Below are 25,153 nucleotides of genomic sequence, written 5' to 3'. Positions count from 1 at the left end.
GGGAGTCATTAAATCGATTTGAAAACGTACCGGACGGTCTTGACTGGGTTATCAACGCGACTCGAGACTTTCCTGCATTCCTAAAGTGAAAATGGAGAGAAGTTTGTCCGCGACCCGAAATTCAACTCCTATCCGGCATTCGTCTTTACTATACACTTCTTCCTCTTAATTGCCAATTATCCTCTTATCGATGCGCATCTTTGACGTCTTGAACTTTCGCCGCAAAATGATATATATATATCGATGAAAAATAATATTTCATTATTTACTGTAAATTGACGTTTTTGATGCCGCTACAGATACCGCGTCACCTGTAATAAAGTAGTTCGAACATCATTAATTAAATAACAGGGCCTAAGTGACGGGAATAATCGAATAATAACGGTGATTATGCACTTGACAGTTCCGGTAGCGTGACAAAAAAAAAAAACATTCCAAATATGTACTGTCATGTGGATACCGTTCAAGAAACTGTAATACGTTCTACATGTTATATAATATCGCGCGATTAAAAGTCGCGAAATAATTTTATGTTACGTTCACCGGTAAACTGATTGTAAATCTTATATTACATTTACATCGTAAGCGACGAATTGAACGGATTCTTTCAATAATTGAATATAGGCCGAAGTAAATAATTCCGGTGTTCTATTTCTAACGTATTATTTTCTCAGATTCTTTGAGCAATTCGGTGTCATTTCTTTCCTTAGTGAAAATGTCGGGAGAGATCGTCATTTATTTCGACTTTCTAGTTATTAGCATTATTTATCTTTACATCTAAGTCTCAAATTAACGTTCTGTTAAATTACAGTTCGCTTAAAATTGAGTGAAGGGTATGATTGTTTTATTCTCTCTCTCTCTTCCGAAGTTTATTTCACCAGAAAACTCTTACTTGCCTAATCGATTTTGTTTTGTTTCGACTGATTTCTCTCTTTCGTTCCATATCAATTATTTGATAATAACAGATGTCTCATTTTTGTTTAGGAACAATTAACTGCATATTTCAATCATAGAATTTATCTTTAAAAAGTAATGAATTACAAATACATTTGTAACACACAAGTGGTGTAAAATATATAATACAATATAGTTTTTTACATAAATTGCACCGGTGAAATATCGAGCGTCAATTAATGTCGAGCACGCGTTGTTACGTTAAGCCACAAAATTATCTGTTAACCCGTTTAATCTCGCCGGCAGCTTGTTAATTAAAAATTGCCGGCGTGCCTCGTTGCCGCTTGGCCGCTTGTAATTATTGTCAACGGTAATGTACGGCGTGTGTGCGCCGGATAATTGGTCAGCCCCTATTCGCCGTCCGAAAGTCCGCTGCATCCGTAAATTCTCGGGCCGCACTGCCATAGAATAACGCCGCGACCTACTTTTATACCCTGCGACTACTTTCACTTGCGAGGACGAGGTCGGCACGGATGCACGGGCGGAACGAATTTCCGAATAACATACCTTCAACGTGCCTCGGCATTTCGTTCTTTAAGCCCCAGTTTTTCGTCCCTTTCTTCATTCGTTACTTTTACGAAAGCTTTCGCGTCTCGAGCGTAACATTCATTTGTGTACGTAAAAATGAGACTCACTAATTGTTGCAAGCATAAATGATTAGAAAAATCATCGTTCTAATATATTGACGGTATTAGGTTTTTATTAAGAATCGTCGTTAATAAACTACAGGACGTTTTACATATTTTGTAACAATTAAAGCTGAATACCATCATGAAATAAATGAGGTAAAGCTATTCTTCTTTTCAAATGATTTCTTAATTTGAAATGGATAATAATGATAGCTAATATAATATCGATATTATCTACATAATATAATTAAATGCTACAATTGATGCTGATATTATAGATAGAATTATTATATATATATGTAAAATGATAATATTATATGTAATTGATGTAGTACAATATTTCACCGATTTTTATACTCTCGCTGTTTCACGCGTAAAGCCGTGAAATTTGCATAATGCGCGAACATTAACGCCATAAATCAACGGACACGAAGGAGATATCGCGTGCGTACTGATCCTCAGGCTTCCTAGGCAGTCATTAACAGCTGATTGCCGTACAGTCTTTCTTCTTGACGGCGCTGAACACTTCACGAAGCTGGCCATTTCTCTTTACGACGTCGTCCGGAGTTCTGTCTCAATACAAAAATAACGCGTGTTATTATCTTTTTTAAATTATTAAAAAATATATATTCAGGCATATATCGCGGTTAATATAATACGACAGAACCTTATGATAGAAGATGTGCCTGGAGAAGTCGATTACCTGGTGGCCAAGTTCCATAGGATGTTTTGGAGGATGGTGGACTGTGGCTCACCGCCGGCTAAGATCAACTCGCAGATAGACTGATCCTCGCAACCGATCGACTGATCGTCGAGTATGCGTGCTTGCTTGTGTTCGACCGGCAGATCGACAGATCGCAGCTTCGAGAGAACGATGCTCGGCTGGCTAATGGAATTAATCGTGGATTAAAAATATAAACGGGTGTTTTGTGTTAATCGAGGAAAATATAGAGACTTACGTTGTCGTGTTATCGATCCGTATGACGTTGGGCTTTAACGTCGCCAATAGTAAACCCAGCGGCAGGAAAGTACCAATTAGAGTAATGATTTTCTTCCAAGGGAACGGTCTGTGAACGACATATTCTGGTTTTATATTTGAAAGAAAAATAACTTGAGTCTTTTGAATAGATGTTAAAAAGATGAATCGTTTCGTTACATGATTCCAATGGAACGCATTATAAAGTTGTACAAACAATTCGAGATAATATATATAAGTTAGATTAGATAATTAAAAATTAAAGTATAATCAGAAATAATGTAATTATTTAAAAATCTAAAATATAATATTTTGATATCAGATTATTATTTTTAAACACATTACATTTATGTCTTTTTCAAGGAAATACAAATTAAGTAATTATGTTAAATATGATCGTAATACAAATTCAGCTGAAGAAAGTTTTTATTTATTGCTTTGCGTGGATTTAATGGGTATTGAATAACACATTTCTTGCATTTTCTCTCTCTCTCTCTCTCTCTCTCTCTCTCTCTCTCTCTCTCTCTCTCTCTCTCTCTCTCTCTCTCTCTCTCTCTCTCTCTCTCTCTCTCTCTCTCTCTCTCTCTCTCTCTCTCTCTCTCTCTCTCTCGACATGCATATACGTATCAAACAAATATGCTATTTAAATACGCAATTAAAAAATGATAATATTTTAATCAAACTTGAAGCAATATTTATACGGTTGGCTGCGTTACGTAATGCAATTAACGCATAAATGTTAAACGAGGTAATATATCGAGGAATATACAGAAAAGTGAATATCATGCAGAGACCTAGATAGATAAATAAATAACGTTTAATATCATCTCTTTGGCATTGTTGCGACCTATTTTTAAAGCAAACATATCAATGTCATATTTACGAGAGCTTACCTTCCTATTCGCGGATAAGCGATAGTCGAATGTGGGTCCTCCATAAATTGCACATCGTGATATTCGCCACCCGGTTGATAAAACGGATAGGGAAACTTCCGCTTTCTCGTGTAAGTTGACTCGTGTTGCTGAACTACCATAACACCGTTACTCTCCGGTCTCTTCACCTCGATCGCTGCCTCCTGCGACGTCGGCTGATAACCACTCTGACTCTGATCGGCGTAATAATTGACGGCGTACGGTGACCTCGAGGCGTCGTAGTAAATACCGGTCGATCGATGATCGGTCGTCGTTTTCCCGAATATCTCCTGCATCTCCGGCTTCGCGACGTTTTGGACGAACGTCTGATCGAACACGTGGCCAACGGTACCTTCCTCAAACTGCGATCTCGTACTCTCCGTAACGGTCTGCCGATCGTCGAAGGAATGACGGATGTTTGACGTTTGCACCGCGCCGTCGTCCTGGAACTTAATTCTGCTCGAACGCGTCACCTCGTCCAGCAGACTGGTGATACCTTGAGACGCGTCCTGAAGGATATTCTGAAACCGCTCGTGCCGCGCGTCCAGGTGAACATTGTTGTCGAATCTCACGGGCTGCACATTGTTGAAGGGATTTGTCCGGACAACTGGTTCTTCGATCTCGCCCAAATGCTTGCTAGGCTTAAAAACGTTGGAATTGTTCCGAGAGCGGGCTTCGGTCAGCGATGTTAATTCTTGATTAGAACTTTCGGTGACCGGTCTTAATAACGAAACGACGGCCGTCGTTGTTTCGTGAACGAATTGATTCGTCGTCGAGGAAGTCTCCTCGAAGATGACTTTTGTTTCGCGTATCTCTTCCGACGCTTTGAGAGTCCTCGAGAACGTAAGACCGACGATCAAAAAACGAAGCAGAAGGAAGCGACACATGGGGATCTTATGCAACCACATGTTTCTCGTTCGATTAAGTCGGCAATCAGTGCGAATGATGTTTATGCGTCTGCGATGACGAGCGGGTGCGGAGAACAGTTATTTCCATTGCGTGACGTTCGCCGTACTAAGTCATTTGGCAGGACGTCCTGCGACTTTAACTCGCGAAAAAAAAAGGCAAGAGCAACGATGGACGTATTTTAAAAAGCGTGAACGTGAGAACGATTTCTTAATCACCGCCACGCTTGTCGCCCGCACTCCAATTGTAGTTGACAAAGTGAGCGTTGCGACGTTTAGTTCAAGCAGCGCGTCATAAATGCATGACACGCCGCAACGAAGCAAGATCGTGTGTTTGAAAGCAATTTCACATAAAACTGAGATATTAATCAAATCGGTAACAATTAATCAAAGAGAAAGTAATCAATTTATTATCCTTCTTTCTCCTTTCGTCTCATCTTCGAGTTCGTTTTTTGTCTTTTCGTTCTTGCAACTGTAGTTTTCTAAAATGGTAGATTTATTACAATTGTGCAAGACACATGAAAGTTAATTTGTGAATCTTTGGTCTAATGTAGGAAAAATATAACTTGCAAATAAGCCGGAATTATATACCCTGGTAGAAATTTGTGCAATTTGACCGAACACCCAAGCAGTTACTATCTGGTATTTACTGATATATGGAAGAACTTGGACGTTATCGCTTTTCTGCATTTTTATTTCACACGACTTCGTGAAAGAAAATTCCGGAGAAATATTCAGCGGCACACACAGTAGAATGGAAACGAGCGAAACGTACCAGACTGCTAAATTGCATAAGTATAAGATACGAGACGTTACTTGCTCCAGCAGCGTTCGCGGAACATGAGTGTAATGAGCGGAAGGGGTGAAAAGACTTTCTAAGCCAAGTTTTATCGCCGAGCGGTGAGAGTCTGACCCTGTTTCGCGGCGAGGTCATATACCGATATGTTCTATATGCTCCGCGGTGATCTTAACATTTTCATATTTCACAATAGAGAAGTAACTTTACACAAGCTGTTTAAATTTCTTTCAAACAGCTTTGCCTCGTACAATTGGCTTCACATTTGTATGGACAATTTCTACTGATATTTTATTAAATTATCAACAAATATCGACAATTCATTAAAGATAGAAGCAAACAATTTACAAATCGAGCAAAGACAATTTATGAAACGTCAAATCGAGAATTTCGATATTTGATTATATACATATTATCTTTTATTTTCTATAATTTTTCTTAATAGATATTTTTATGTACATAAAGATACACAGTTTCAAATGTTTTTTGTGTACTTAGCGTACATTTTTTTACCTTTATAAGGTTCTTTTAAAGGTTTTTTTCTTTTTTTATATTTTTTAAACAAATGTATAAAACTGATTTAATTTGAAATATATATTCAAGAAACTATCTAACAATTATCTAATATTATTTGATACTAATCCACACAAATACTTTCCTTGAAACTTTCTATCATTGCGTGTCCGACATCTGGACTAGATCTCGGCGGTGATCTTTTCACCCCTTTCAGTTCGTCTCATATCGTTCTCGTTAATAACGCGACTCTCCCTCTAATACGACCGACAATGAAAGTAGACGTTTACTGCATACGCGGACTGTTCTACCCTTTCTTCAGCGTCGTCACAATTGTTTTCGCGGTTAGGTGTCTAGGCTGACCTAATTCCAGTTTCGAGTAAGCTTAGCTGACCGCCTCGTAACCGGAATTGGGAGTAAAAGAAATTCGTCTCACGTCTCTGTAATCCCGAAAACGTGCCAATTTATTTTTATATTTATAGTGAAAGAAAGAAGAACCTGTTTTACGTAATTATCCTGATTTCGCAAGGTAGCCAAAGATCGATCCGTTATACTATCAACCGACCAATTGGATAAACTCATACCCTGATGGCTTTCGAATATTTGAAAAGAAATGCTGGTAACTGAAATTTAACGCTCTAAGTTTACATTCAAGACTTTCCATGCAAATTCTTGAGCTATCGGCAATAAACTTCAGAAGATGAAGAATATACGATGACATAACGTGGACACGTCTGTTGATTTTGTTTGGGACGACGCGTAATGCGTTGCATACGCAGATATACGCGGAAATCGGTGGAAGAGCGTAGGCTGCTCGACGAAGACGAGAAAAGAAATCGTCCGTTTCTGGGTCGGCGCCAGGCAAAAAAATCCTAGATCGGTGAAAATCTGGCGGAAGAATCGGAAGCTGCTCGTAAAACGGAAACTGTTAAGAACGCGTTTCACTCGCGCGACGAGCAGGAATCACCATCGGCGACGTGAGAGGTAAAGGTATACGAGCAAAGGGGAAAAAAAGGAACGACGGAGGTTTCTGGGCCGCGAAAGCGCAAAAATCGGTAAACGGCCGATTCAACGATTTGTTCGCCGATCCGATTCCGTCTACTGTACGTCGAAGAAGGCCAAATCGGCGATTTGCCGAGCATGAAAATCAACGACGGCTTTCTTTGTCCTTCACGCCGGCATCGTGCCGGCGTGTCCTTAATTGTGCGGCCATTTAGCCAGAAACATCATTTTCTGTACTATCGCGATACGCATGCATTTGACTTGCAAATATATAATACAATATATCTATTAATATGATATAGTATAATATATTATTATAATACATATATATATATATAAATAAAGGAAAAAAAAAATAAATATAATATATTAAATAAATAGTTTCTCCTATATTTTTTAAAAAACAGTAATATTTACTTATGCCAAAAGAGATTATTGTATTATAATTATTTAATTATAATAATACTAACAAGTCTTAGTAAATTCGTATACTCCACTACAGAGAAAGAGAAAGGGAAGAAACTAGTAACTGAAACTAATTAATAATAATTTTATATATTTTAATTCTTTTATGGGCATATGTATATTATAATTAACTATAAACAGTACCAACATTTTACACCACGATAAAAGTAATCTATAAATAATTATTTAAATAAGCACCGTTATAAATCATGCAAATATCAATATTGACTATATTGTATATTCTATTTCGATGTGTTTCTGCAAGTAGAAGATAGATCATGAAACTAAAAAGAGAACTGTATGTTCTTTTGAATAAATTTTAGAATTTCTTTACAAACGTGTTTTACACCTCTATCGTAGGAATCGGCAACGGCAAACAAAGTAGGAAATCAGTCTCGAAAGGATTGAGATTCCTGATATTATAGATTCCCATATACGCGATCTCTCTGATGCTGCGCCGAAACTATACTCGCGGTGCCGCGCCTATAGAGGAGGCCGCGGCATAGAAGAGAGAGCAACTCCTTCGTGTCCCACGTCAGAACGTGAGTTCTACCGTGTGAACGGTGAAAGTAGCGATTTGACAAAAGGTAAAACTCACGTGAAAATGACACTGTCGATGGTCGGGGACGCGACACAGAATCGGGCGACAATGAGACGCCCGTCTTGTCGTCACCCTCATTGTCACGAGCGCCGCAATTAGCGCGTGACACGAACGGTCTGGGTCTGTTTCTCATTGTCGCGTTGTCTTCAACGTCGGCGAATACGACTCTCGCCGAAGCGAGGGAGGAGGACAATGCGAGTACAAGTAACGAGACGAGTACGGGAAATGATCGGAGATCGGCTACGCGCCACTTGAGTTTTCTCGGTCAATCACGGCAACGTCCTCGCTCGCTCGCTTCGCTATATCGCTATGCGGCATGAACAATCCCATCAAGAGTGGCAATTAAAATCGCCGCGGAGATCGAAGACAGGGCAATTAAAATCGCCGCAAGATTGAAGACAGGTTGCGTACGATCGTTTCGTTGCTCCTTCGTCCGGATGCGTTAGACGCGCGTCTCGAATTACTGTCCGGATTTTTGCAACGCTGTAAGTGTGTCTGATTAGAGATGCTGATAAGTGAGAAAGCGTATTGTAAATAACTCGTCGAAGTGATTGTTTTAACGTACAAGCGGATCGATCGAAGATTCGTTAACGGAGATCTCAGTAATCTCGACGAATAAAAATATAAGAATGTTTAGGAATTTTATTTATAACCGACAAATAAATTTTAATAGTGCAATATACATACGTAGTGTATTTGTGTCTAAGATCGTAGACTAATTAGGATATATTAATATCTAAACGTACCATAATATATATTTGCCATGCATGTAAACAGAATTAGAAAGACGTTTCAGCCTCATTTGAGAGAACTTTCCATCTCCATCGTTTTACTCTAGTCATCCAGCGCTCGTTATTCCTACAGAAATTCACGCGAAAGCGAGGCATTCTGAAATAAATAAACATATATCTGTCCAAGAATATGAAATGTTTCGTATCTCAACCATTCTAGGAGGCTGTTAGAAAAGCGAATGCCTTGGAAACCGCTAGACGTCTCGCGGTCCTACATAACGTACAAACAGTGTGTCTCGCGCAAAAATACAGACATCGCTCACTTGTCGGAGGCCAGAGTGATGGGCTCGATCTCATCGATCATCGATCGTGACCGGCATGACTGACCTCGCCTCCCATTGTTGTTTCATTGTATTCCAAGAACGATCGTTATCCAGGAGCGAAAGAGAAAAAATCCCCGTGGGGAACCGCCGGCGTGGGATGGAGCGGCTGGAGCGAGAAAGGAAGAAACCGCGAGATGGGAAGAGAGAAAGGGACACGCGCGGAAATCGCGGGCGAGAAGGAGAGACAATGTGGCGCCCGTTCTCCAGGTTGACCAAGCCAAGGAGGTAAGACGCGGAATAACACAACGGCCACGGGGAACGGAGGAAGATGCAAAATGGACCAAGCACCGACGAAGTGGGGATCTGGATTAAAAGCAAACGAGGGCAACGTCTCAGCAACAGAGCCATCTCGGACCTTGAGGAGTCGAGGTCGCCGACGTACTCCACTTCCGCATTCGTAACGTCGCTCTGTTGTCGTCGTCGTCGTCGTTGTTGTTACTGTTGTTGTTACTGTTGTTGCTGCTGCTGCTGCTGTTACTGTTACCACTGTCATTCCGTACCCCGACGCGCGCGTTGCGCGGCAGTTCCTGCTAACGGATCTCCGAGCGGCGACACACGGGCCTAGTTGTTCATGTAATTGAAGGCGACTCGGACGACTAATATCGACACGGTCAGTGCGACACGTAGTGCACGCGAATTGTTCGTTCTCCTTCGGCGCTCTATCGCGTTATAATCACATAGTAGAATTCCGTAGAATTAAGTAAACGACGCGTGCGAAGTCACGGGGCGGTTATCTGAGCCGGGTGCGATGACAGTGATCTCGACGAGAATAGTAATTCTCTAACTGTTTCTCTAAAACTCTAACTCCGACTAGTATACGACTTCATTGTGATTCCGCTGATTATTTATCAATTTTTATAGCCGTCGTTTCCCCTCGTTATATTTAATGCCATTTTCAGAATTATGTAGCTTTGACAGTTATGACAGTTATTAATACGCGATTTACTACTCTTCTTCTTCGCGTTAGAGATGAGGCTCCATAAAAGCATTTTTGAACAAATCTATTGTAATAATATTAAGTAACTAAAAGCGAGAATTCTGTTAACAAAATCCTAAGAGATGAGGTACGAAATAAGGTTCCTCGTGTTTCAGATGACGACAAGAGGAGCGGTATGCCTGCTCCTGACGATCTTGACGTCAGGAGGTTCGCTGGCTAGCACAAGGTACTTCGTGAAAATGCGAACGAACGCGTCCGAGATGTTTAGAACGAAGGCGGACAACTTGAGGATTCTTCAGGATCCGATAGCGATCACGCCGAATCCTCTGTACGATAACGCGGGGAACGAGCACCAAGCCGAGGACGGGAGAATGACCAAAGAGATATCGAGCGATCAGTATAATCGGAGAAATTCCTTTGTCGAATCTTCGACCTTCAATCCGGACGTGCTCAATAAGTTTCTCGAGGAATATGCGAACATAGTTAAAACCACTACCGAGAGGAATTTCAAATATCCCTTCAGAATCGTGAAACCACCCGCGGAACCTCTCGTTCTCGAAATCGACAGCGAGATCACCGAGACCACGACCAGCCACGAACAGGGCGAGAAATTTGATCAGATTTCAAATGCTACTTCAACGGATGATGCGGTAAGAACCATATATTTTAGATAAAATAATATTATCTTTCGTCTTTGGAATAATTGAATTTAAAAAAGCCAAGAAAGGATATTTTAATAATTTTAAATTCCGTGCTATTTATAATATTGTATAATTTGTTGTTAGATAATGAAGAATATGTTGGTTAATTTTTCATTATTTTTGCTGATTTAGTTAAGCGAGGCGTTGAACGATACCTTGAAGAGAAACAAGTACTACGGCACGAACAATTATGAAGATAACAGAAACGGCTGGGTGACGCTGGAAGCAATTCCGTGGTCTAAGAGCAAAATTTCCAAGTGGCAGGCCAATCCCAGCACGCAACGACCTTGGCCAGAGATAAAGCCATGGGATAAACCGAGCATGAAACCATGGGCCAGTGACTTTACCATCAGACCCACTTATGAAAACAACATACCGTGGTAACACAACCATTAATTTTCCTTTCATTACGCGGTCTTATGTACAATTTTTGAAAATAGGTTTCGTGGTTATTATGACGAGAGATTTTTATTGTTAGCGTCCAATTGAAACTTTCTTTCTTGCAAGCTGTTTACAAAGTTCAGCGATATACCTCATTTTACGCGATACTCTCTACATTAATATTAAGAAGTGTATAATCAGAAAGTCTCGTAGAAATTAATTCACTTCTTACTTAATCTTTATTCCTTTATTTGCATAACAAAGCCAATTTGTGCAAAAGATGCAAATGAATTTTCTTATTTCTTAACGTCTAAAGATCTCAAGACTTAATTTTTTTTTATTATCAAAAGAGTCTTCCAGACAATAATTGCGTTATATAACAGTCTATTAATTAGATATTTTTTTTTTTATCTTATATTATACGAAAGGTGTTTCTCGGCGAAATATCGGCTTTAAGCAAATGCAAAAATATACGATCGTATCCCAGGTACGACAAGCCAAAACCCAATTGGCCCGAGAGCAACGAGAAGCCGTGGCAGAAACCAATTTCACGTCCCCCATACCGCCCTGACGACGCGTCTAATCAGGCGCAGAAGTGGCCGCCGGAGAGACCGTCCTGGAACAAGTACGACCCTCATCGTCCCAACAGCGATATCATCACGGACGACAGACCGTCCAATTTCCCCAGCAGCACTTGGTCCAGACCGCAGACCGCCTCGTATCAATTTATCGATAGATATTCGGACAAGGACCAATCGGGTGACGGAAGCAATTGGCACGATTACCACCCGTCCAGATACGATCAGGCTCGACCTCGGCCCAGTGTGATTACCGAGAGGCCGAATTTCTCGCATTATCAGTACGTGGACAATCATCCGCCGAGTCATCCGGCGAGCGGCGACGGCCAGTGGGTCCTCTTATCGTCGAACCGGGGATATGCGAAATCGAGACAGAGATCGATCAAGTTCGACGCGATAAATTCAGCAGACCCGTTCAAGAGGGTCAACACGACAGGTCGCGGAAACGGAGGAAAACAAGATGAAGATCCTGCAATAGCTGTGATGACGTCGAAACGCCAGGTTAGGCTAGATGATCAAAGAGAGATCAAGTATTGATTGTAATTTAGCTAAAGTATGGCCCCTACCTCGCGTCAAGCAGTTTTTATTTTTTCAATTTGACGAATCTGACTTTATTTGAACAATAATTAAAATGTCATGGATGATTTAAATTCGCGAAGATAGTTATTGTTAGTGACGTGGAGATTTGTCAAAGGGGATATCGCTGACGGCCGCTTTATGAAAGATCGTTTACCTAGGTCAGATTGACGGTGTTGCCATCGATCAACGGCACGAACACGACGACGTCCCACGGAGGTCTTCTGGAAGTCGAGAAGACGTTCAAGAGCGTCGAACAGAGCCGCAAGGAGTACGAGATGGAGAAGCTGTCGACCGTACCGAATATCCTGAACAAAAGACCAATCAGGCAGCACACCCTAAGCACACAACCGTCGAGTTCGGCCGTTTTAGCAGCCGTCGGAGCAGGTACGGCTGTAACAAATCAACTTAAAATATACTTCAAAATAACTTAAAATGTACTATAAAATATATTAATTGCTTGTCCCTGACAAGATTTACATATCGAGTTAACGTAAAAAGAGATATACTGGCTTTAAATTCTTTTGACATTTAATGAGATTGATTACTTAAATATTCGGTTTAGTCAAAAAATAAAAAATCATTAATATGTAAATAACAATATATGTATACATAATTTCAACGTTTTTATTAAAATTTTCAATTACATATTGCAAAAGTGAATTTAATGTTATTTAAATTATTCCTACATTATTCACGTCAACAAAGAGCAACTTTTCGTGATAAAAGTACACTTAATCCAATGTGCGTAATATCTCGAGAATTTAAATTGCTGAATATTAGTATGTTTATTTAAATTAATTTTGTTAATTATCATACCATTTGTCCAACAACAGGTATGCTTCCGGCGACAATGGCGATGATGCTGCCGATAATGCTGGGTCGTCGAAAGAGAGATCTGAGACTGATGGAACACACCCTGAACAACGATCTCGAAGTGCATAAGCTCGCGAGGGAGTATAACGTTCAACTAAAGAGACCAGTAGGACCGTAGGAATTATGATAGCAGAATTCGCGTTCGAAGAACTCATTAGGAACGATAGAGTAAACGATAAGGAACGCACGACACGTGCGAATTACGTTGGGATGCAGGACAAAACATTGAGGGTCCAGAAACGGAAATGGTTCACCCGGAAATTGATTTCGCGTCGACTACGCATCTGTTCCGTGTCATTAAATTGAACGACCAAACGGTACATTATATATATATGGCATGGCAGTATTATTGGAACACTTATACGTTCTCGTATTTTTATAGGGTATATTTCTCAAGTCTATTGAAAATTAATTTCAATTCCGAATTATGAAGAGATAGAGCCTACATTTCGATCGCATGTTGGATCTAAAGTCGAGTGATGTATTTCGCAAACCATTTTCCAAGATATTGCATTATATATTAATCAGTTAGACTATAGACAGCGTATTAATACTGAATACGCTTCTGAATAACCAATGTATCCCTATTACAGGCGAGTGTATAAGCACGATCGATTTAGAATACCTGTTGCTGTTCTCGTAGTCACTGGGGTAAAGCGCGAAATTAGGGGTAAAAAAAGTTTATCGTAATCGCGGTTGAAAGGAAAAAAAAACAATTTCCGAGCGCCACTTTGCTAGTTCTTCGTTTTGGATTACCGCATTTAAATTGCCGTTGGCACAGCGCGATTGTATAAAAGGAAACGTAATACGTTCCGACTTTTATCGCCATCCGCATGAATATTTATCATCTCATATTTTACGCTTGATCGCGAACATCGTCGCGTCGGCGAATGTAAATTCCCGATTTATTCCGCGATGCGATAAGCGCTCTATCTGCAACAAATTAAATTGCGTCATAAATTGTCGAATTTGTGTTCGTTTATGATCCAACGGCATATCGGACGGTTCGGTATTTCTCCCAGATACGACTCGAAGTAATCGCGGCAACTTTCCGCTTCAAAGATCAATGTTACGAGAGAGACACAAGCGGTTCACATTCTCCAATATTTATTTACATAGCGCATATCAGGGTATTATACATAGAGAGTTTGCATACTTATCTATTTATTTATTTATTCGTTTAACTCGTTTTATTTATTTAGTTATATATAGCGTACTTTATACAGTATAAGCTGCCCAATAATCGGCTCCACCATATGTCTTCGCTCGCCCTCCAGCGAGAGGGTAAGAGAGCAGCGCGCATATATTATACCAAACAATTGTAGAGAAATTAAAAAGCGACTTTCAATAAAGATCCAATCGATCCCGTGTGTGGAAGAGAGAGAGAGAAAGGAAAAAATCTCTCGAAACCCCTCACCAATCCCGCGGCTATCTCGATCGTTCTGGTTTCGACAAAGTACCCCTAGAATGCATCTTATCACGCTGTATAGCGCGGGTCGAGGTACATTCCGTGCACGCTTACCAGGACCCGAAGACTAAAGTTAAGACACTTTGTGTTAATCGAATGAAGTTTTTTTGAACAATGATTGTGTGGAATAGACGTTGAGGCCATCACCGTCGATTGTCGATCCCTCGCGCGTCGAGCACCGAGAAAAATCCTAGAAGAAGATACATTTCGCGATACCTTGAAGAGGACGACGCCGCGCGTTCAGTGATCGTAACAGTAGTCTATGTTCCTCTTCGTCGTTTTAGCTTTCTAAGTGAAAGAACGATCGCGTATCGTATCGCATCGTTTACGGATGGACAAAAATGATTGTCCGTAAAATCGCGTCTTAAATCGACTGCGAAGAAGTCGGGGAGGGGGAGAGTCGCTTCTTCGCGTTCCCTCTGACTACCGTTACTAGGACTACGGTCGTCGTCACGCTACTATCCGGCGTTACACGGTGGACCCGCGTGTCCACCGTATTGCGCCGTGAAACTGGGAAACGCGTGTCGTCGTATGACGCGAGAACTTCCATCGCTGCTCCTCCGAGTTTTCCCTTCCCCTCATTCCTCGCCGTTGATCCTCTTCTGCACGTGACCTAGATACCGCGCGAAGCCCTCGCTGGCGTGCTTGAGAATCGTCAAACCCAGTCTGAACTTGATCTCGGCCACCTTCTTCACGAAATTTATGAGACTGAAGCCCTCCGAGGGTTTCGTCGTGGTCGAGCCGTCGAACCACTCGACGGTCGTCGCTTCGGGACTCTTCAGGTCCGTGGGACGCGTCGTACCCTTATCGGAGGAATTCTCCGGAGAGACACTGCTACCGTCTTCATTTATTTTTCCAATCGCGGGGGTCGCGGGGTCCTCCGTGTGTTCCACGCTGGTTTTCAAAGTGGACGCCTTCACGCGAGTGTTAGCTTCCTCCTCCTCCTTCCTTTTCTGCCCCTCGAGATCCTCCACTTCGTTGTTCTCGTTGCTGCCCCTCTTGTGCGGCATCCCGCCACCCGGCAGCGCCGAATCGATGATGTCCAGAATCTCGTTGCTCAGATCTTCTTCCTTCTCCGCCTCCTCGCGCTCCTCTTCCAGTTCGTGCTTCGACGGTATTATCTGTATTACCGAGTCCCTCTTCAACCTCGAACTTCGCCCTCGACCGCCCTCGGCCTCGTCAACGGCGGCGCGTTTGACTTTGAGGGATCGCGGCCCGTGCTCAACGGCCACCGCGGTCGGCGTTATCTCAATTTCCTCGTATCCGTCGTCTGGTCGGGCAGTCGATACTGCCAGATGCGCCTGGCCATAGCTGTGCAAGGCGGCCGCGTTCGGGAAATCGAAATCCTGCGCAACGTCCCTCTCGAACTGCGTCTGTCCGATCTCCGTAGACACGTAACCGACGCCATTCTTGTTGTCCACAGGCAAGTTCGACACTTTCACGTCGAACGGATATTCCTTGGGTACGTTGCCGACCACGAATTGCCGATTCGCCGCCGAGCCCGCGTTGACCTCCGCCGAACTTCCGAGATCCGGACGCTTGCGATCGTAGTAAACCGGAGTAGTTTGCGCCTCGGGATACCGGAACTCTGTGTTCCGATACTTCACCGCCGGCTTGGTGTTTTCCACTGTTTTGTAAACGGGAGAAGTAGACACCGGCGGATATCTCGAGTCGACCTTCTTCGTCGTTTGAGTGTCGTACGCGCCATCGTAATGCTGATATTGATAGTAGTTGCCGTTGTTGTAGCTGTCCTTCCCTCCCGAATATTTATTCTCGTAATTCGTCATACCCTGGAACACCTTGGACAACATCTCCTCCTCGCTCTGCCCGTAATTACCGCCGTATTCATCCATATTATACTTGTAGTTCGGCTCCACCTCATAGTTCCTACGGTTGATCGTACCGCCGAAGGGATACAGGAAATACGAGGCGAGACCGAGACCCAGGCCTACCAGCGACATGACGCCGAAGCTGGGCATCACTTCGCGACTGAGGAAGTTGTAGATCTGAGTGCCGATCGCCTTCTGCGGCTGCTTTTTCTTGGTCTTCGTCGAGTTCCCGACCTTTGTATCGGGCGCGATCTTCGATTCTTGGACCTCGTTATCCACGTAGGTGGAATCAGTAACGCTCTCGCTGGTCTCCATCTGGATAGGCACCATCGCGACTGTCGTCGAGGTTGGCATCGAGGTCGTGGGCCTGCGCCTGCGATTCTTGTTCTTCTTCCTCTTCGAGCTATGCCTCGGCCGCTTCGTGCTGGTCGACGCTGTCGTACTTGACGCCGATGTCGTCGCCACCTCCGTTTGTGTTTCCACATTAATCTTGGTCAGCTCGGGATTAAAGTCAAACTTTAGATCTATTCTGGAACTGTCAAGATCTTCCGTGTCCTTCAACACGATCTCATCCATTTTGTTCTTGTCGACCTTCTCGATCTTCAGGATCGGCGCGTTTACCTTGATCGGTTCTATCTCAATCTGCGTAGTCTCGTCCACGGGCTTCTTCAGCTGCACCTTCAGCACGTTGTTCCCCTTAGTGCCGATCGGCTTCGATCTCACTGGCACCTCCACAAGATCCGCGCTGAACAAAGTCGATTTCAACGTACTGGCGCTTAGGGTGGACGCGGTAGTAGCTGGGAGCAAAGTGATCGGAGTCTTCTGAGTGTCCATGAGCACCGACGCTTTTATCTTCGTAACGAACAACGGCTTCTCGGTATTCTCCTGCTTGTTCTGCGGGGTCGTGATGATCGGGACCGGTTTAAAGGTCACCTTTTCGATCTTACCCGTCGACGCGGAAGTCTCATTCTTCGCTGTTTCAGGCTTGATCGTGGTTTTCCTCGTTGGCTTCGGTCTGGCCGGTTTCGTCGTTGTCACCTTCGTTGTCGTCGGCTTAGAATGCGAGGTCGTTCTCGGCGTGGTGACTTTCGGCTTAGAAGTGGTTCTCGGCGGTGGACTCTTCTTCGTCGTGACGACAGTCGTCAACGTTCCGTCGCTCGTCGTCGAAGTGCTCGTTGTCGTGGTGTGAGTCATCTTCAAAGTCGTGCTCGACGAGGTTTCTACCTTTCCTGAATCTTGAGTAATTTTCTCCGGTCTCAAAGTAGTCGCGATCTTCTTCATCGTCGTCGCGGTCGGTTTCTTCGTGATCACGGTCACTTTCTCGGTGGTTATAACAGGCGTCAACTGTGGTGTGGTCTTCCCCATGATCTTTTCAGGGATCGTCTCCACTCTTTCGACCGACGAGCTCGGTCTCACCGTGAGTCGTACCTCCGTCTGGAACGGCTGCTGCGTCTTCGTCTTCTCGATCTCCACGCTCTTCACAGTCGTGGACGGCGGATTTAACAGAATCCAAGTGGAAATACCGCCGGTGGTCGTCGGGTAATTTTTGTAGGCGGTAATCAGCCTCGTCGTGCTCATCTCCCGCTCGAGCTCCTCTTCCGTCATCGCCATCGCTTGGCCCGGATGGCTGGTCTCGAAGTAGCTGAACTTGGAATTGATCGGCCTGCCGAAACTCACGGGCTCCAAATTGCTGGTCTCCGAACTAACGTCCCTTATCAACGAAGGGGTGTTCTTCTCCGAGGATTTCGGCGTAGTCGCGACACTAGGTTCGGCCTGGACGAGTTTCTCGTTATTTACCTTCATCACATCCTGTGGATTTGTAACGTTGAGGAGTTGAGTGGCGACGGTTCTCAGAGATTGATCCATATATTGCAGATCCTTCAAATCACGGTGGGTGTCGTTCAGTTGTTCGCTGAAATAAAATTTCACCATTAGATTTGTTGAGGAGCAATGAAATATAGATTCGCAGAGTATTTCCAATTTTCATACAATAATCATCGCGTTATTAACGCGATGTAGTATCAGATTATATATATATATATATAAAACTCGCGTGTTACATGTTATCATATCATATTGCGATAATTATTGTATGATGACATTCCATTTTGTTTTAAATCACGATTTTAATAATTTATAAAATAATAAGATAAATGCACACATATACACTCTCTCTTGCTCTCTTTTTTATCTGTTATAAATAATTTGTATGAATATCTTTTTTGTGAATAATTTTGATAAATATATTTTTGTAAATAATTTTTGCAAAAATCTATATGGCTGGATGAACCAAAAGATTAGCAAAAATGCCTAATGTTATTGAACATTATTCTTACCTTTTCTGTGCAATAATTAAGGCTTGATTCGCACAGTAAAAGACTGACACCACTGTCAAGCTCCATGAATATAATTAAATGTAAAATAAGAAAGCAATAGTGTAATAAAACAATGTAGTTTAGAATAAATTATTACACGTGTCTACAATATATGTATTTTACATAATAAATGAATTAAAAAGATTAACCCCTAAATTGAAACTTCTTTATTATTGGATTAAAGATAATTTTAAGTTGTTTTCTGTTATCAGAGATATCTATAAGCATTAATAGTTTTTAATTAATTGGCAACTAAAATTTAGAGATTTTCGTAAATCAAAAATTTTTGAAGAATAAGAAATAGATACCATAAAACTGTAATCTTTGGTTTATTTCCAATTTTAGTTTGAATAAACTTTAGTGCGTATATAGTCTCAAGCATATAATAAATGTTTTTAAGCTATAAAAAAAGGTAGCACAAGATTAAACTTGATAGAATAAAAGTTATTTCTGTTTTTGATGCTTAAGAAATTAAATGATTAAATAAAGTGTAAATGTAATCATCACAAATATCGCATAATTTTTTATTATAAGTTTAATTTTAATTAGCGTTCTCTTTATGATAAATGTTATTATATTTTTATGGTAATATATAATAGATCAGGATTTAGAGGGATGGTATAGGTACAAAAAGATAGGAACATATATTTTTATATATAACATACATAAAGGCGTAAAAAATTATATGATCGCCCAATGGAGTATTAATTTTTTGTTCTGAATGTTTTATTAACATTACATATTCGTTGGCACAAATACTGTTAATGCCCTGAAATACTGTAAAATTCAATTAAGTTAAAGTACCAATATAATAGGAAACGCTAATCATAACTCTTTGCAGTCTTATGTCGAGCTGGACATAATTTTGCGGTCTATAATATCACGGTAATTCTCTAAACATTCGAATCGATACACAATTATAATTAGCGAACTACATTTTTGCGACCTCCACAAATTTTTCTATAAATAATAAAAATTCTTTGATTTAAATTAGACTCGCCAGTGAGATGAAATTATGAACGAGATAATTGATCTTCGCTCATTTGCGAGAAATTTGGACCGCAAAGAGATAATATTAAATATTATAAACAGAGCATCTTTTTTTAATAGTATATATAGAATTTATAAATACTTAATACGATAAAATAAAAAGCGCAATACTCTCATTATTATACACATGATCATATTAGCGATAAATAAATAGTAATATAACATGAATTAATAATTATTAATAGTAACATAATAAAATAAAATATTAAGTTAATGAGATTGCATTGATTATCTTATCTCTGTAATTATAATAAATTAATTAATTAATTAAATAGCAAGTATTTTCTTGCCACGCTACTTTTAGCGTAAGAAAATAAAGCTATTGAACATACAAAAATATATTATTTTGCGATATAATCAATCTTAATTATTTTACATAAATTATATTATATTTATGAAGGACGGATGTGAGAACTGTTAATTATTATATTTATTTTAGTTATTATCTTATCCACTCCGGATAAAGTAAACTTCACCCTTAATGAAGGAAAATACCATACGATTATCCTGCATTATCATTATATGCGCTACATCAGCATATAATGTTTTAAAACAAACATAATCATCTACCTATTTTCTCTCTTTGCTTTTCCTACTAACCACGCATCATTTTCAATCCGTTACCGCACTATGCGAACGGTCATTACGGTATGTCTTGTAAATTTCATCCAATTTAAGGTAACTCTAAAAACGGGAGCGTACTTGCTTCATACAAGCTTTATGCCATGGCTCTCCTACTTATCCGAAGATCACCAAGAGCGTTACAAGATCAATCGAAGTGCGATTCATCTTATGCGCTTCCTACGTCTACTCTTCCACTCGTTCAGACGATCGTACTTGTGCACGGCTCGCCTGACGAACTCCTCGAGATTCGGTGCGAAACTGATCGTCTTGTGGGCGGAACGCCCGAAGTCGAGGACGCTCGGTATCGCCCACGGGAAGACGACCGCGGCTACGCCGAGCACGCCGGCTGCCATTGCGGCGAACGGCGCCGCGGCGAGACTAAAGAAGCCGTAACCCACCGGATTTAAGAAGGAAAAGTACGTGAAAACTGAAGCCATAGACTCCAGTACACTGCCTGGCGACAGTTCATCATCATCGTCGTCGTCGTCGTCGTCGTTGGACGACGATCCCGAAGAGCCTGAAGTCGACGACGAAGCCTGACTAGCAACGCTCGATAAAGCGGCGGGATTAACTGCGATACTAGGTCGACTGGGAAGACTCGGCAATTGCAAGGTACCTAGACCGCCACTGGCCTGACCTTTCACCGGACCAGGTTTCACTAAGTACACGGGCAAGTCCTGAGCGGGATTTTCGGAGTCGAGACTCCCGGCGACAGGTGGCCCGCTCGCGGAAACGTCGGGACCAGCAGCGGGACCGTCGACGGACGATCCGGCGGGGCTCGCCGTCGCTTCCGCGTCCGCTAACGGAACGCTCGAGCCGGACACGCTGATCTGAGTGCCCTGAAACACCTCGACGGTCGACAGTCCCGGGGACTGAACGGGATCGTTCCACTGGGCTGGGATCTCGCTGGGATCTTTCTGGGAATCGTAATAGTTATGTTGGCCCGGTCGCGGCGTCTCGAGCGGGCCGGGGTTGTACGTTCCAGTCGACGCGGTTACGTAACTGTTCAGAGAATCCTCATGGAAGAGATCGGTGAACGCTTCGGCGTATTTCTCGCTCTCGTCCGCGCCGCCGTAGCTCTGCGTCGCCAATGAGGTCTGCTGATCCCCCGCGATCGCCGGTGTACCACTTGGCGTGAACACGTTCGTATTCGAGACGTGCGAGTTGACAACTATGTTCAGATCGGTGCACCCTTCCTTGCTCTGAATCGTATTGTTCACTCGAGTGTAAGTGTTTATCATGATCGTCGGGCAGTTCGCGTTGTCGGTCGAAGGGAAAGTATTGTTCTCCTGCTTGGGAGGTCCCTTATCTTCGTCCTTCTGAGAAGTGAACGTTATGTGAACGTTGGGTCTTTGTGCCAGTCCCGAGGACCCCGAGGAAGATCCCGAAAAAGCCGCTTGATCGGCGGCCGCCGTGTCTGTTTCGGGCGTTTTCAATTGCGTCACGGTCACATTCGGCTTCTTCAAGCCGTCGTTCAGGATATGAACCACTGTATTCTGCGTCACGTGTGTCAGAGGGTTAAAAACAGTCTTGTTCCGCAGCGACGCCACGTCGGACCAAGAGGAAGGAACGAAAGTAGCGGAGGAATTCGAAGACCCTACGTATTGGGGACGAACGACTGAACTCGGGTTTGACCATTGGATCGGATAGTTCGCGTGAGAGTCTGTTTTATCGAGAGCTTGATTCGGCGGTGTATCCTGAAAAACGACGCTCTCATAATTGTCGACGTAATCGCTCAACGGACGATTAGGCTCCAAGTTTTCGTAGATCGATTCGAAGACCGGCTCGGTCGTTTTGTCGTCATTGTAATTCAAAAATGGTGTTGTACTGTTCGGAACGATCGCCGGTACCTTCAACCAGTGAATGATTTTCTTCACGCTGGAGTCGAGGATCGGGTCCGTGTCAAAGTAATTATTCGACGACAGGATCGGCGTTCCGTCAACGTCCGAAAGACCCGACTCGTGACTCGTGTCCTCCAAGGACGCGGTGTATTTCTCGTAATTGTATAAATCCTCCATGTCCTGAAGTGCCTCGTTCGGCCAGTTCTTCAAGTGCGCGCTGTATTGCACGGACGTACCGCCGTGCTCGTCCTTTATTTTGTTCCCACCATCGACTTCCTGACTCGGCGACTTCTGAACGGACGAGGAATGACCGTTCTTCGTCGGTTTGGGCGTCGCGCGATTGTTCGAACCGGGCTTCTTCGCAGCTGTTCTCGTTAAATGGCCCTTCGCTGGCTGTTTCAGTTCGATACCGGTAGAATCAGCGTCGTTGCCATTCCTCAACTTCGTATTCGACACAACGTCGCTGGCGTTCCGCCGACTCGAATTCAAGTACGGATGCCGGAGTTTAACGAAACTTCTGTGAGTAACTGCGTTTCCGTGAGGCAAACGACTGTGACCGACGACTTCAGATTTCGAATGTGGGACCAAGGACGTCTTCGTCCCGTGTGCCGATCTTTCTGAATTATTCAAACCGTTGCCGCCAAAGTGGCGGAGAGAATCAGTGATGACACCCGATTTTGAATTTTCGCGCGAAAGTACGACCGGGTCTGTATTTTTACGAATCGAATTGCGATTTTTATGAATAGAACGAGTAACGGCGTCTACCTGTTGAGAATTACTCGGAACGTTCGTCCTTCCTATTTGCAAGATAGATCTATTTACACCCCGCTCTGACGTCCAACGTGACGTCTCGCCTTCGATACCCTTATTCGCGAATGAATCGGACCTAATCGAGCTTGACTTCCGACGATTTCCTACCGCGACAGAGATATCGTCATCCGTCTTCTCGGAACCAGATGCACGAGTTGCCAAGAAATTGTTTCCTGTCGGGTACGAGTACCTCGTTCGAGCGACCACCGATTCGAGATTTTCATTCGCAGTCACTCCAGATTTCGATCTCTCTAAATTCCCATTATTCATCGTTCCGGAATAATTCGTTCGAACGACTCTTAAATCGGGACTAAATCCTGCCCAGCCTATTTTTTCGTTCTGAATTGTTTTAGAATTGCTCGAGGAAACGTGAAGCGAAGATCCTCGAAGAGCTGCCTCGCTCGAGTTTCGAACAGTGGCGATCCTCGCGATTTTACCTAACACATCCGTCCTTGAAAAATGTGGAGGAGCGATTATCGCTCTGGATTCAGGCATCGTCCAGATGTCGTCGAGCTTGGAACGACGAGCGCTAAACAATCGCGCCGCCGTCGCGCTCTGAGCGAAATCGCTCGCGTGTGAACCGACTGCGTTATGCTCGCGCGACGAATCAGCACTATCGCGGAAATATGTGATATACGACTTTCTATTACTTCCGGAAGTCCCTGTATACCTGCTATCGTCTCGAACAATGTCGTGTGACTTGCTCGAAACTTGGATGCCTCTCCATTCCGCGTCGCTCCTTTCTATCGTCGTCGTCGGTTGCAAATCCACGCCTAAAAGGTAAAAAAATAAGGGAAAAGTTATTATTTTGGATTTTGCACAGAAATTCTAATGACACGCAAACCTGCCGACACGCAACGTCGACAAAGCTCGCCAATAATGCGTTAATAATAACCAAACACGTAAAGTCACTATTCCGTTGCGACGCGAAGATTTCTCAATGCCTTAAATTCAAGCGACTGCCAAGTTAAACACTTCCGCCTTAAGAAATTCGATTTTGCAAGAAAAACGCGGATTGGTAACGTTAACGCACGACAAGCAGCGGCGTAATTGCGGCTCTACGAAGAAGACAGGTTGTTATCCGACACGCTACAAGAATTGATGCTATTGAGTAATTACGCGATTGATGCCTCATACATGCGTTTTCTCCATAATTGGAACATTGAGCACACAAATTCAATCCTTCGGAAGAGGAGATGAATAACTCGTTATTACATAGAAAGAGCGAGTAATGCAATTGTTACATACTTAAATACAAATCACTGCCGAGTGAATCACAAAGTCGCAGTCGGCGCGAACACTATATCGTATCTACTAATCACTAATCGCTATTTGATCATTCTCAGGCTGCCGCAATTAATAGCGTTTTTCACTGGCAGAGCCGGTGCGCACTCAGTGCACATTAAAGCCGTCGTACACAAACCAACGTAAAGTGTATGTTTAATATAATCGGGTTAAATCATGAAATCCTCAATATTCTTTATTGCACTATTTGGTAAAATATGTACTGAGTATTTTATCAGTCGAAATATTTGCATTTTACTTTAAATATTAGAGACTTAAATCAGTGTACAACGGCTTTAATGTGCACTGAGTGCGCACCAGTTCTGCCAGTGAAAAACGCTATAAGATATATTAAAAGATAACAGATCTGCAATTGAATAACCATGGTTCATTGGCTACGACAACTGCACCGCGAACAAAGCATCAATTTCGCGTTTATAGAAAATTCGCGTTTCCTGCTGCCAGCTTAATCGTCACGTTGCACGGTTTCATTGCTAAATCATCGTTTCATTGCACCGATCACTTCCGATCGCGTTATAACTCGAAATATACATTATCGTCGTATGATTCTCCGTGTGCAATGGGATACCCACCATTCTGAGGCCTGGCATCGCCCGATCCTGCCACCAGCAGGACCACCACGGTCTTCAGCAGCTGCATCCGCATTTTCGCACTGAAACAAAAGTCAAGGAAAAAATATTTTAAAATGAGATCTAAGAGACCCCGCGTCGAAAAATTTTGTTCAACTTCTTTACGAATTCTGGGAACTACATCGTTGAGGATGATGCGCGACGAATTATAAAAAGGCAAGATCGTCTATCTCGCGAATCTCGATTCGCGAGGCTATAGAGGCTGTCCTCGACACGATGACCTACACTCAAACGCCTGAACCTGATCTTGAGCAAACAATCTAGATCTCGGATGGATTTCTCGTTGCCCCGCGTCATCGAGAGAACC

At 42.7% G+C, this 25,153-nt stretch overlaps 4 protein-coding genes across 7 annotated transcripts in view; 1 reads left to right on the top strand and 3 right to left on the bottom strand.

Moving 5' to 3' along the window:
* Positions 1-14,062, top strand: part of LOC143898741 (uncharacterized) — a 30,592-nt gene extending 16,530 nt beyond the window's left edge. Inside the window, exons 2-6 of one of the 2 annotated variants that reach the window (XM_077408421.1) lie at positions 9,959-10,453; positions 10,637-10,884; positions 11,373-11,964; positions 12,206-12,426; positions 12,876-14,062. In XM_077408421.1, the coding sequence (XP_077264547.1) occupies positions 9,959-10,453; positions 10,637-10,884; positions 11,373-11,964; positions 12,206-12,426; positions 12,876-12,984 (1,665 nt within the window). In that variant the 3' untranslated portion in view covers positions 12,985-14,062. Of the gene's footprint in view, positions 1-9,958; positions 10,454-10,636; positions 10,885-11,372; positions 11,965-12,200; positions 12,427-12,875 lie in introns of both variants that reach the window. The other variant, XM_077408420.1, reaches the window with a different exon arrangement.
* LOC143898673 (uncharacterized) lies at positions 1,674-5,520 on the bottom strand. 2 transcript variants are annotated; one of them, XM_077408300.1, is made up of 4 exons: positions 3,453-5,520; positions 2,543-2,650; positions 2,251-2,469; positions 1,674-2,152 (listed from the first exon to the last, which is right to left on the bottom strand). In XM_077408300.1, exons 1-3 carry the CDS (start codon positions 4,376-4,378, stop codon positions 2,283-2,285), a joined length of 1,221 nt encoding a protein of 406 aa, XP_077264426.1. In that variant the 5' UTR covers positions 4,379-5,520; the 3' UTR covers positions 1,674-2,152; positions 2,251-2,282. The 2 variants fall into 2 exon arrangements, with proteins under 2 accessions (XP_077264426.1, XP_077264425.1); XM_077408299.1 differs by having other exon boundaries at positions 2,287-2,469.
* A 218-nt stretch (positions 14,063-14,280) lies between the features above and the next one.
* The window catches only part of LOC143898738 (uncharacterized), a 29,820-nt gene continuing 18,947 nt past the window's right edge, over positions 14,281-25,153 (bottom strand). For both annotated transcript variants that reach the window (XM_077408415.1, XM_077408416.1), the window contains 3 exons: positions 24,790-24,869; positions 23,583-23,685; positions 14,281-18,124 (listed from right to left, as the gene is read on the bottom strand). In XM_077408415.1, the coding sequence (XP_077264541.1) occupies positions 14,962-18,124; positions 23,583-23,685; positions 24,790-24,869 (3,346 nt within the window). In that variant the 3' untranslated portion in view covers positions 14,281-14,961. The remainder of the gene's footprint in view (positions 18,125-23,582; positions 23,686-24,789; positions 24,870-25,153) is intronic.
* On the bottom strand, positions 19,883-23,571 carry LOC143898739 (uncharacterized). Its single transcript, XM_077408417.1, has one exon. The coding sequence runs from the start codon at positions 23,405-23,407 to the stop codon at positions 20,423-20,425; it is 2,985 nt and encodes a 994-aa protein (XP_077264543.1). The 5' UTR covers positions 23,408-23,571; the 3' UTR covers positions 19,883-20,422.

The sequence above is a fragment of the Temnothorax americanus genome, unplaced genomic scaffold (assembly GCF_048541705.1).
Source record: "Temnothorax americanus isolate GAGA-0224 unplaced genomic scaffold, ASM4854170v1 Scaffold24, whole genome shotgun sequence".
In the NCBI taxonomy this organism is placed as follows: domain Eukaryota; kingdom Metazoa; phylum Arthropoda; class Insecta; order Hymenoptera; family Formicidae; genus Temnothorax; species Temnothorax americanus.
This window is presented reverse-complemented; position numbering and strand designations above follow the sequence as displayed.

Bases quoted from the DNA above. Each gene is read 5' to 3' on its own strand.
- LOC143898673 (XM_077408299.1), bottom strand. From the start codon at position 4,378: ATGTGGTTGCATAAGATCCCCATGTGTCGCTTCCTTCTGCTTCGTTTT. The intron at 2,651-3,452 runs GTAAGCTCTCGT...TGTCGTTCACAG, and splicing joins GCTTATCCGCGAATAGGAAG to ACCGTTCCCTTGGAAGAAAA. The intron at 2,153-2,286 runs GTAATCGACTTC...GTATTGAGACAG, and splicing joins CTATGGAACTTGGCCACCAG to AACTCCGGACGACGTCGTAA.
- LOC143898739 (XM_077408417.1), bottom strand. From the start codon at position 23,407: ATGCCTGAATCCAGAGCGATAATCGCTCCTCCACATTTTTCAAGGACG.